This window comes from Pseudomyrmex gracilis, unplaced genomic scaffold (genome assembly GCF_002006095.1).
Source record: "Pseudomyrmex gracilis isolate BER0280 unplaced genomic scaffold, ASM200609v1 scaffold_216, whole genome shotgun sequence".
In the NCBI taxonomy this organism is placed as follows: Eukaryota; Metazoa; Arthropoda; class Insecta; order Hymenoptera; family Formicidae; genus Pseudomyrmex; species Pseudomyrmex gracilis.
The window spans coordinates 13,877-27,332 of record NW_018020800.1 but is presented as its reverse complement, the minus strand read 5'-3'; the positions used below and the strand labels follow the sequence as shown (position 1 = coordinate 27,332).

The 13,456-nt window shown below is 35.2% G+C and overlaps 1 protein-coding gene across 6 annotated transcripts in view; it reads left to right on the top strand.

Annotated features, from left to right (window-relative positions):
- Positions 1 to 4,116, top strand: part of LOC109858642 (regulating synaptic membrane exocytosis protein 1) — a 131,125-nt gene extending 127,009 nt beyond the window's left edge. For 4 of the 6 annotated variants that reach the window (XM_020436111.1, XM_020436110.1, XM_020436108.1 and 1 more), the window contains exons 20-23: positions 1,614 to 1,779; positions 2,023 to 2,105; positions 2,452 to 2,559; positions 3,428 to 4,116. In XM_020436111.1, coding sequence (XP_020291700.1) covers positions 1,614 to 1,779; positions 2,023 to 2,105; positions 2,452 to 2,559; positions 3,428 to 3,738 — 668 coding nt within the window. In that variant the 3' untranslated portion in view covers positions 3,739 to 4,116. The remainder of the gene's footprint in view (positions 1 to 1,613; positions 1,780 to 2,022; positions 2,106 to 2,451; positions 2,560 to 3,427) is intronic. The other 2 variants (XM_020436114.1, XM_020436112.1) reach the window with 2 other exon arrangements.
- The last annotated feature ends 9,340 nt before the right edge of the window (positions 4,117 to 13,456 follow it).

Here is a 13,456-nt window from a genome sequence, read left to right as displayed (position 1 = left end):
TGGGAAATAGTGCAAAATTTCTGTAGTCTGCAGACAGGTGAGTAGCAGAGAAAGTACCTTATCCACGTCCTGCTCCTTGATCGTAAAGCCTTCATAATTTTCCTTTGGCTTCTCTTTTCCGAATTGTTTCTTACGATTGGAGCAAGTAATGCTACGAGATAAGAAATCGCTTTGTATGCACTATTAGAACTCGTAGATAATGTGTGAACGTGTTAGTCACTCTTGCTGCTACCACTACCTGTTGTAACACTATCTACAGTTGTAACATTATAGGTAAGAAAGATCGAATGTTTAAGTAGTCGTTTTATCGCACGAATTCTTTTTGAGCATCTCTGACGAGTAGCAGTTCATTAGTTATGGTTGACCCCGTTTAATAAAACCTATCTCTGTAAATTATATCTAATTGTTTTTCGTTTTTTTTTTTTTCTGAATTTTAATCCCTGTTTTTTCGTACTGTTTTTTATCTGTTCATTTATCTGTTAGAAACGCCGAGGAGAAATCAATAAAAAAAAAGGTTAATTTGATATATATATATGTATATATTATATATATAGATAATTATATATGTAGATAAATCTATTATAGTATAATAAATATTAGAATATAATAATAATAATATTTTGAGAAAAAATATTACATATGTTATAGTGTTAGAATTTGTTCTGCACACTATGGTGATGAGAAGAAATGCAAACGTAAGAATTCAAACAAATATTTCGGTTTTAGCGGAATATGTTAACAGTAGAAATATAAGGATGAACTCTCTATCAGCTCGTCGAGCTTCTAATTATCTTATTACACAGCTATCGAGACCGCGAACTTTCCTCTTCGTAGAGTTGAAACTTCCTGCTATCGCTGGTACTTTAGGAACTAAAGTTTGTATCTTACTTCTCTATGTAGAGAGAACGCGTTTGGAACTTATTACGTACATCTAATTCAGGAACCTTCGGTCGTTGAATTTCACGATTCGGTTGGCAATGCCGTTGGGTGCGTCAGTTAAATTATTCGCACATAGAAATGCCGTTTATTATAGAGTCTCGTATTAAGTACATTGGTATTATAAACAATTTACAATCTCCTATTACACATAACAATCCTCTCTTATTGTTGTGTAATATCATTGTGTTAATATGCGCGACGCTTTGAAATTTATTCAGAATTTTCGCAAATTTCCGTTTGAGAAACAACTCGACTCGATTAATATACGATCGTCGCTTTTACGTGAAAGTATAAAAAAACGCTCAAATTTTACGAAAAAAAATTAAAAAAAAAAATTCGCGATGTTGAAACATTATTTGCGTACGTTGTTAATGTTATATATTGAAATTCATACGATCGAAGGTGCTTTGCAGCTGTTGTATATTGTCCAGTAGGAAGCTTTTTTTGAAAAATCTGTCGCAAAACTGAGTTTGGAACAACAACAGCTCGTAGAATTAATTCTGATTGGCAGACGTAAATTGTTTTCCTCAAGAAACAACTTAGCTGCAATCTGTGTGAACGTGCAATTGTGAAGGAATTTATGTCAGTAGAAATGTCACTGTGCAAAGTACATTGTTCAATGAATAAATCATGTTTATGGACAACTCGATAAATTGTATTTTTTCTTTGGCAAGATTCTTTTGTGCGACATGACGCAGATTGCAGTCCGACCGATGATCAATCGCGTGAGAAAGATACTTTTCAACTCGTAGGGCGGGGTGAGCGCAAAGACAGCGTTATGGAGATTCCTGAGAGATTTTACGAGCGAAACAGCGAATCCGACGAAGAAGAAAAGTACAGGTACGCGATTTATCTTTTTTATGACAAGAGAGTTGAAACGAATCAATCACTATATTCCATTCACATTTCTGTGATGTTTAGAACCGTATCATCGGTTTTGCGTCGTCGCATTGTTCCATATCTTCCGTTTTTTAATTTCATCGTGCGCTTGATGAAAAAATTAATATCATCCTATATTAATATTTTCATTCTATATATTAACTACAACACTGGATTTACGTGGCGCGACTTCGATTTTTGCAGTCAGTCGACGAGAAATGAAAATGGCGTCGATCTGAAACTGGGACGTGGACAAATATTACCGAAAGGATACAAAATAATGAGTGGTAAAATATCCGCTTTAAATTTTATAAATTTTTTGACGTTAAATTAGTTTCTTTCTTCGAGAAAGAAAAATTGTTTTTAAACATTTCGATTATCGTAATTTTTCTTAATTGTTCAATTGTGTTGTTTGATTTACTTATTTTTAATAATAAGTTAAAAACCGTAAAAAGTAGATATGTTAATTAATTTTAACTTGATTTATTTTATTTACTTACTAAATTTACTTATAAAAGTAAAAACATTTATTTTCATAAATATATATATCGATTCTTAATTTTAAGTAGACTTTTTGTGGCGAGCGTTGTTTGAAATGAGACCAGTTTTATTGCAATCACGTATATATTACAGGCGCGCAGAATGGCGAGGTGCAGCTGGGCTTTTACCTCTGCAAGGGTGCTCTCGAGGTCGAGGTTATCTGTGCCAGGGATATTTGTCCAGAGGAGAAAGAAGAGCCAGGTAATTTGAAAAGCGTGCTTTTTTCCTTGTTACTGCTAATTCTCTCGTTTGAGTTAACTCGCTCCTGTTTACAGCCACCCGTAAAATTTCTCTAACTAACGTATTCTCTATCTTTGAGATCCTTCTATTTTCAGCGCGAAGAAGCTTCATTCCGTAGCTTTTACCGCGTGCGATGTTCGCGTTAGCGTCATTTTTATACTCGGCATCAAATATCAGATTTTAATAACTATCGCGAGTTTTGCAAACTCGTACACGACTTTTTTGTTCGGACTGATTTATTTTATCCTCACACTTTGGTTGTATCAACAAGTTTCAGAGTTACATACTCCGTATGTACTACCACTTGTGATACGTGTGAGCAACGAAGAACAGACGACACACTTCCAATCGGTTACTATGTCATACATAAGTCGTACATCATATACCGGCACATCTAGGAAGTCGAGTCTCGTACTCTGCGGGTGTATTATAGACGTTTATAGTTTCGTCTTGTTTATTCATGCGTTACTTTAGCGTTTAGCAACAAATTTCCGCGCAAGCGTTCACGCGCCGGTTAATCACGACGACCTAAATTCGAACTTATCATCAAGAGGAGCGCGGCGAGAGGACAAACTCAAAATATATTACTTGCAAGTATTTTGAAAAATAATACAACAAATTTCGTATTGATTAAAAATTAATATAGAAAAAGAATTTTACATAAAAATAAATCATTATAATTTAAAAAAAGAACACGAAAACATTTTATTTTACGCAAGAAAAAAGACTATCGGAGTTTTCCGCTCTCGACGGAGAGTATTTATCAGGAGTGACTCTTTCGAGTACAGAGAGAGAAAGACGAGACCTTCTTTTTGTATCTTCTTCGCAGATACTTATGTGAAGACTTATTTGCGTGAACGCGACGGTGACAAGTGGCTGCAGAAGCGGAAGACCCGCGTGGTGCGACATTCGAAGAATCCGCAGTACCGGCAGACGCTAAAATACAGTCGCTGCGATACCGTGCAGGGTCGACATCTGCTGGTGATGCTGTGGAAAAAGAAGCAGGGCTTCGAGAGCAACCAAGGGCTCGGCGGCGCCGAGGTGAACCTCGACTTGTTGCCATCAAAAGAGTTTATCTTCGACTGGTATCCGCTCTTCCCGATCCACACCCTCGGCACGCAAAACGCGGACTCACCATGATGGTTAAGGGAAAAATGGGCTCTCGAAGCCGGCGAGCTAGACCTCAGATTGAGCCTTTTGCTCAAGGACGAGGACCAGCCCGCCGTCAAGATCATCTCTTGATTGAAATCGTGGCTGATCACGCGGCAGTGCTGGCTGGCTCGAAACCGGCGCGATCTCGATCATCTCGAGACAGTGGCGTTCTTCGTTATCGCAAGTCTTTGAGCACGCGTGTCGTTCCCGGGAAAAACAACTATAGCTCGCGTCGATAAAGCATCGATCTTTCCGCGTTGCTGCATTTTTCTAACTGCAACTGTGATTGTCTAGATAGAGAGAGAACATTTTGTCTTGCTCGCGCGATAGTAATTTATTGCGTTAGTTTATAACAAAAAAAATTCTATATATATATATATATTTATCTTTCTTTAAAAAAAATAAAATATATAAATACACAAATTTTTCAGAAAATAATCTGTAAGAAATGTTATTTGTTGCAATAGAGATAAAAAAGAGTATACGTGAAATAACAGAATCAATCAGCAACGCGAATTGATCCCATGTCCCGTTGCAACAAGTTTTACTTACGAAACAATCGATTATCACGTGTAGCGTAACAAAACCGGAAGACAATCAATTTCAGATGGTTTTATCGCATATAATTGTTCACAAGAAGACAATCAATCTTACAAATTGTGAAAAAAAAAAAAACGTAATTTATCTCGGTTTGTGGAACGATAACGTGGGCGTTCAGTCAGGATATTCAATATATATCGAGCGGATAAATAAAAAAAAGACGATGATAAAGAAGAACGCACAAGCAGATCCCAGAGAACGGAGTTCCTTTGATTAGCGCCTTTCGAGATCCGTGAATGTCTTTTGTTGACATTAGCGGTGATTCTAGCAATAAAGGTGTACCTGCGCATGTTTGCACGAACACAGTAAAGAAAAAGAAAGAGAAGAAAGAAGAAGAGATTATTTTTTTGGGAAATAAATACAGCAGAGCCATATATGTATACATATATATTCCGATGAGATGACGAGGGTCCATTTTTCCTGATACAAGAATAATATATATATATACATATGTATATATATATATATATATTGTCAAAATGTGAAACGAAACTCGATCGACATCTGCCGCTGATTGGCGGTTCATCTGGTTGACCCAGTTCAGTGATTCGATCGAATTTCGAACACGTCAAATAATAACGATTAACTCAAAAGACCGATCAGCGGAGAAGCCTGCTTGGTCCTTTCATGTCGACGCGAGGCGACTTCAGAAATTTCCCGTTGTTTTTTTTTTTTTTTTTTTTACTTCTCTTTAGAGCAAATATTTGATTAAAAACGCAGAAGTTTGCACTTGAAATGATAAATTTCAAGTGAACATGTGTGTAAACACTGTTTCTTTGTATACAAATATTACATGACCTGTGTTAGTCGTGTGTTCAGTCGTAAAATTCAACTGTGTGAACTGTGTAATCGCAAGATAATCGCAAATATTAACATAACAAACCAGTACCAGTAGTTTAGTATAGTAGTGTCACAACGAGTAGATGAATTTTAAATTGCAACAAACACCAATACGCGTTTCAAAGAAACAATGACAACGGGAAGATGAGAATCTGAACGCCTCGATTGGCGTTAACCTAATTTAACTATTTAACGGTAGACAATCGTTCCAAGACTCGCTGGTCGAGTCGTGTGAAAGAAAAAAACAAAAAGAAAAAAAAAATCAGCAATCGCAGCTTGAGGTGGTGGCGAGACGAGCGGACGAGTGTGTTTCGGAGATAGCCCTTCGCGGCTAACTTGAATAATACCCCAAAACAACCAAGTAACTCGGTGTTTAGAAGTTGCACAATTTTTGTAGCTCGTAGACTGAATTAGAGCGGGACGAACTGGCAGATTTCTTCGACGTTTCTCAGATCTAATATATCGACGTCCTATTTCGCGCAGTCTCGCGAGAATCATCATAACGTCACGAAGCGATACGTCGCGTGCGATTTAATCGCGAGCGAATCGATCGCGAAAAGAATCGAGAGAAAGAAAATTATCTACCACGACGAAAAAAAAAAAAAAAAACTCGAACGATCGAGCTTACGCGCTTCGGGACGATTTACGGTGATCCTCGGGACGCGTTAAAATAACGTGAGTGTTTAAATCCCCCACGATGTGTCCCGCGACGGGGTTTCACCGACAGAATAAATTGTCCAGAATTTACTGCGCTTACCCCGCCCGAATAATTAGAATAGGTAAATGAACGTGATAATACTAAAGTTACATAACGATCCAATAGCATCTTCATCAGGATGTATTCGTGAATCACGTAAATAATATATATACATATATATAAAAAAAAGATAATATTAAAGAGATCACAGATTTATTATCAAAATCGAGTGTGGTGCGTGCGCAAAATTGCGGAGAGACACACGCGGCGATACCCTAAGTGATGTGATGTTTGTGTATAACGTGTAAAACATATAGTATTGGTATTGACCTGGAAAATATGGCATGTATATGCTATATACATATACATATAATATATATATATGCTATATATATATATACAAATATGTTACTACATCGTTTGAGAAAGAAAATTGTATAATGGAAGGCTAATCAAAATGTACATGTATTTTAAACGATACGTAACGATAAATATGCCACTGTCTCATATTATTAAAACTCAGTGTTAACAATGTAGATGTTTAAGGGATGTCAACGAAAGTTCAAACGAAGATTTATTTTCGCAGATCAATGTTGAAAAACGAAAAAAAAAAAAAAAAAATACGTGTGCAATTTCTCTCACTTACAAGTTGTATTGTTAATTGCGTTTCGACGTACGTACGTGTGCGTCCGTTGATTATGGTTGCGTTCCGCAAAGCGCGTTCATTTATCGCGCATTCAAAATCCATCTCTCTGTAGTACACGTACGTACGTGCGTAAAGTGGAACTATAGATAAAAACGCGCGCACATGCGCTTTGCGGAATTCCGCAGTCCGGAATCGAACATCCGAATCTGGAAAAACTTTTTTGGAAAGCTCTGACTATAGTCTCTCTTACGAAAATAAAAATTATTATTTAATCGTTTTATTGGATCTGCGACGATTCTCGAGAGTTTGCATCTTGCAAACGAACACTTGGGAATTTCTTTACTTTGTGAAACTATACATAGGTTTTCAATTACGATCGAGAAAAAACGTGCAGGCGCGAGCGCTTCGATGAAAGTAATTTTATACGTAAGGCACAGAACGAGGAAGTAGTATCGGTCTGAGAAAAAAAAGGTAAAACAAAAAAAGAAACACTTTAATTACGGTTGTGCTGTTCATACACTTTCTGTATCGATGTAAAATCGCTTCATCGATCTCTCGCCTCGAAAAAAAAACGTCAGCGACACTAGCTGCGAGAGTCACATAAACGAGACGGTTGTGCCTTTGCGAGAGAAAGAGTTAGGATCACATATCGTGAAAAAAATCAACAGTAATTCACGAGAACAAAGTATATGATATAAATCGGCCTAAAAAAAAAAAAAAAAAAACTATATCCGACATTAAAATTACTGTTGTTGGACAATTCGTGTGAATTTGATCTTTGTTATTGCGAAATATTATCTGTAGACGCTGTCTCGTGCGACCACGTCTTTATTCTTTTTCATTTCGTTACCGCTGTGTATGCTTCTAATTGTTTTTTTGCAATACTGCTGATATTTTGACAAAACATTGAAACTTGTAACGACTCTTTTTAAATGTACCGATAACGAAACGTCCTTGAGTATCTTCAATTGTTTTTTTTTCACAACTCGACGAATTAGATAAACGATACTTAAAATAATGAGAAGGGAAGAAAGTTCAAAATAAATGTTTAAATAAGCGACGTAAAAAACAGAAAGTACAAGCGCGAACAAATTAAAAAACAGATATATATCACATTTGCGGTAAAGGTAAAGAGAATCGGCGAGAAACTTTGGACGGAGGGGTCAAAGAAAATTTAGTTATGAACAATTTTTTGCATTTCGTCGAAAGTTTTTCTCGAGAATTACATCGCATGGACAATCTTCTCGTACGAATGCAATCATCACTGTTTTTTTTGTTTTTTTTTTTTTTAGAAGGAAAAAATCTCTTCTCTGTAAGTTAGATAGCTGAGCGCGTTCTAAGCACGTTTTCTACTAGCCTTCGAAAAGTGACTTAATAACTACTATTGTACTACTACGATCGTTATTGATGTGTGTGCCGTTAGAGTACCTACATATTGTTACCATTATCGCTCCGCTGCTTCTTCTCTTCTGATTATTAAATAATAATAACTCCAGCACCTTGTATAAGTCTCAAGACGAGAAACTTGTTTTTGTTTTGTAACAGCACTACAATTTTAAACACAATATCAGTAATGCGTATTATTGATTGCATTACAAATTGATCTTTTGATGACTATAAATCATTTTACCGGCAGAGTGAATCAAATCTATAATATTCTCTTCTTGTACTTTAAACACACTCTCTTTTTATAAAAAGTTATTACACGCACTGATATACCGAAATAATTAATTAATTGCAATCGCATCTACAGTGTTTGGGTTATGGTTTTGTATATTTTTATGTTTTTTTTCGTTAATCTTCTTGTTTAATTTATATCATTAAAATATTCTTAAAGAAAAGCGAGGAGAAATTCAATTTTTCGCGTGTATTTGCGTGCCACACTTCCCGTCTTTCTTCCACGTCTTCAAAAGTTTTTTAGAAATCTTCGACGAAGCTCGAGCTTACAGTAAAATCTAGACGTACGTCAGTCGCTTAAGTAGAATGAGAAAACAACTACGATTTTTCTACGACAGAGAACGCTAACACTTTAATGTAGAGCACGATTCGAGAGTATCTCACTAATGTCTACGTTTTATTTATTACAAATACAAATATGATACACTCACTCACAGGTACATGAAATAAACGAACACGTTCTGAGATAAGCAGATAAATAATCAAACACACATATACACACATACAGAAATATATATATATATATATATATACACACACACACGCGCGCAAATGCGTAGCATTAATCTTGACAATCGAAACTGTTGATTAAAACTTGCACTACGAATCTTTAGAAGATAATATGGCGTATTTGTAATTCTTACTATTACGAGCAGTCTGTAAAGTATTCTTAGAGAGAGACACCGCGAATTATATATACATATATATAATTGTACACGTTCAATGTATTGTATACATTATCAGTCGCCCGACCAGTCGCGGGTCAGAAACATTCTTTAGAAAAATTAACATTAGATGACTTACTGATTAGTCGAAGGAAAGTAGATTTCTCTCTTTATTCTCGAGATGAATGTTAGTTGCGACTGGACGTTGCGAGAGAACGTTTATTGATTAAGAGTTATAATATGAGCAACGGCCTCTTCCCGAACATATCTATGTTTGTATTTGTTCCAACATTCTAATTCTAAGTGTCAGAGACAATCTCACGGAATTGTGCACACGCGTGTGTCTTCACGCGGATCAAAGCAGCGGCAGAGCAGAAGCTCTTTTTTCCGGCCTGCTTAGCAGGAGGCGAGCTCGCGTCAGCGTTTCGACGATGTATATAAATCAATCTTGTATCTTGTGTATGCGTACAAATTTATTTCACGCTCAATGCAATATAAGGTCTGTTCTTTTTCCATACTTTGGCTGCACTAGTTCACAGTTCTATCTTTTTTTTTATCTATATTAAAAGGAAAAAGATAGACTGTGAACTAGTGCAGCCAAAGTATGGAAAAAGAACAGACCTATATCAACGCTGTGCTAATCGACGCTGAACTCCCTGAGAGAACTTGGCGATTATTACATGAATACATACGATTGATTTATATCAGTGCACTCTAGTACTTCGTGAACGAAACGCTGCGCGAGAGAGATTAAGAAAGTTGCCCCCATTGTAGCCCTTCTCATTTCCTGTTTGCAAGTGCGAGTGCGATGATCGTGAACATTTCTGTGTTATGTGACATTGTACCTCTCTTGCCATACTTCGAGAAAAAAGAAATATATATACATAAATCTTGGGAATTCAGGTCGGTAATAAAAAAAAAAAAATTATATATATAATCGCGATCTTTTCATATCTTACTAGCGACTGCTCAAACATGGCCTAAAATCACATTGAATTAAAAGAGGACTTTTATTCCTTGGAATGCTTGATGCTCGTAGAACGCGCGTATGTTACACGTCGTAAGCCTAACAAGTACTCTCTAATATTGATTATTAAATTTAAACGATTCGTAAAATGTAATAGTGTTTAAAAAACGCGAGAAAAAAGTGGCTTCGCGTGATGAGAAAGGCGAAAAGCGGAAATCGTGTAAGCGCGTGAAGGATCTTAAAAACAAAAGAAAAACGAGTTTTACAATAATCACTCGGGACCCATAATAAAATAATTTCGGTCGCGCAGAACACCATTAAAGATTAAATAGTTAAAAAAAAAATGTGTTTAGCGATTAAAAAAAATCACATCACGCAGACACTTAAATTAAATCTGACTGCAGCGCGACTTCGCACGTTTAAAAAAAAAAAAAAAAAAAAAAAAAAAAACTGTTCTCTTCAATTTCAAGCGCGAGCTTTTAGTCTCACGTTCTATCGTTCCGCTCGAGAGAGATATATGAGATTCCACGTTATACTAAATCAATCAATGCTCTGTATGCTCTTCTAATATTATCCGAGTTTCGTCTTTCTGATATATATCGCTATTCGTCATAGACACGTGACACGACCGTAGATACTTGACCGTAGACACGTAGGATTCATAAAGTTAAGCATTCTAAGAAATTCTGCCATTTTTTTATCAGCCATAGGAATGGCAGCGTTAATAAAACGTTTCGCTGGTTTACAGTGAGCCAAACTTCCTTTGATCGTGACACGTTGTGAGCTGTCGACTTCAGAAATATGTGTAAGGGATTGTGTTTTTATAGAGTTCTATTTAAGAGATATCAGCATTTTTTGCGTATTTTATTTACGAAGGTCGTATGATACGTTTGTTCGCTCTATAAAATAAAAAGATACACCGACTCTTTGTTCTTCCTGTATCAACTATTGACGTAAGTAGGGATAGTTGGTGTTCTAAAAAATTGTCAATTTTTCTTTCAAATTTACATTTCAGCGTTACGTGAAAGATTCGATAAATATTTTCAAATACAAAATTTCCACTTGTACGCGATTTTTATAATCTCGACCGACGATTCTTGATAAAACAAAGAAATGAATTTTTTTATTATTTCGCTAAGAAGGGAAAGATGTACAAGTAACTTTACGCGAATGGCTGACAGCGTGTCAGAAACGCACTGAACAGTATGTCAGCGCAAAAAAAGAAACATACTATCTCGTAATGTCTTGGCCTTGTGAAGTCTCGTGTAAAAACAAGGAGGCAAAGTGTTTCGGTTAAACTTTTTGCTTTGTCATTAGGATTATTAGAAAAGTCAAAACTGTTTGCGAGCAACCGCGTGTGATTTTTCGATGCTCCACGTTCGTGTGCATTTTCATAAAGAAGAAAACAAAACCGCATGATACCGGAAGGACACCCTTAAAAATAGAGAGATGTAGATGCGATAATTGTTATAATACCAAAACTCAATGTAATGTTCCCTGCATGTTGAGTGTTTGATCGTCGCGCGTGTGGACTAGATTCACAGCGTGTGATAGAATTACGAGTTAATTGCGAGAGCACGAAAATATATCTACATAATGTTTAAGAAAACCACGATCTGATTTTCCGAAATTGATTTTGTGAGGCGATCAGTAGAGATTGCGCGGTGGTCTTGACAGATGTAAGTGATCAAATACGGAGAGGGATTTTTTGTCGATACTGTAAGTTCCTCAGCCAATATTAATCCACTGGATTGTATACAAGATGTTCTGTAAAAATATGTGTCTGTATGTAAGAATAATTAGATTATTATCCGTGGAAAACCAGACAAGTCTTCTATCTTGCCAAAATCTTTGTAACCATGTGCAAGAGTAAGAAATGCACGCTTGTAAGTCGTGAAATTTATAATATGATCTCATATTTAATGATCAGAAACTTACAAGCAATAAAAAATTTTATCTTGCTCTTGTATCGAAAGCTTTATCTTATGTATTTATTATTATTATTCTTATTATTATTGGATATTCCTGTATCTTCAGTAAAAAAAAAAAGTAGCGAGAGAATTATACGTATAGAACGTACTTGTATAAGAATATATATGTACATAAGTATATTCTTATATAATACAAAGATGCACTATAATATAATAAATTTTAAAGTGAATATGTACAATTCACTATTTTCAACCGACAACTCCGCAAAGATTTCTATATTTTTACTTGTCTGATTTTTCGCGACTGTTTACTTTATATTTCCCCTGAAATCTACGTCTATAAAAGTTTTAATTTTACAAAATAAATCTTCAAAAAGAGAAATTCTTTCATGATATTCAATCAGCGGTATAAAATCTCTATTTTTCAAGAAATACTTAAGAATAAAACCACTCGCTTGGCCGACTCAAGTAGTAAAACATCTTCGATTTTTAAATTGTCTCTGTAAAATAAAAACCTAAATATAACAATTCTCTCAGGTTTTTTTTTTTAATTATAAAAGGACTCTTTTTTAAGGAGCTTAAATCACTTATACTGACATGATTAGATATAATTGTCGGCACCAAATGAATTCCTCATCTCTGTATCTTTCATTTCTGAATTATTAGCGACAGCATGCGCGAGAAAGAGACATATATGTATGTGTACACGACAAACTTATCCGAAAGGTTTTATGTTGAGAATAAAAAAAGAGAATAACCAAGATAATTCCGCATATGATTTTTGTTGAAACAAGAACAAAGTTTTTACTTCATCGAAAAAACTTTTCTTTTCTTGTGAATTTTCATCACACATACCTACCCCTCTATAAGATATATATATATTTTAAAAAATATATATAAATATCCAATATATTTGTTCTAAAACAGCTTCTTCAATGTGAATTGAAAATATTGTAGGATGACATATATGTCCAATTTGCTCCAAAAGACAAATACCAAAACATCTTTGTTTATTAAAAAACCCAACGTCGCAACAATGCAAAGCAAAAACGGCTTCTTCAGGCTTCTGCTCTAAAGAATACTAGTTTTATTACATGTCAGATATTACACAATGACATATGTTCAATTTGCCACAAATAAATAACCATTCTATTAATAAACTTTCACCGAGTGTGAGTTTTTTTGTCAATCCAAAACTACCGCTTCGATATGTCTCTCAGTACAATAACCAAATGATTGAAAAAATGTAATTAATTTGTCTAAAGAAACTGTAACTATTTACTAGTGAAAATATAATTCTTTCATAACAAATATATGACATTCTACTTCGCTGATATGGCTTAGTTTGTTTATCATGATTTGCAAAACGCTTTTAGAGGACATATGACGTTCACGCAGTATGTATATACCTCATATATACGAGAGTTTGTCTACAGTTTTCGGTGATCCTTCGAAAAGGTAACATTGTGCCTGTATACCTATATGTATAGTATCTAGTTTGCAGAAATGGAATAATAGTTTTCGTACAAAACTCATTTCACTTATCGGAAACCTTTATAGAATACTGCACATAGTAAGTATATAGCAAAATGTTTATGTACTTGTTTCAATTCTTGAACGCTTTCGTACAAAACTCACAAAGTCGTTGCAGTTACTATGTTTTTGATCACCTGTACACAGTAA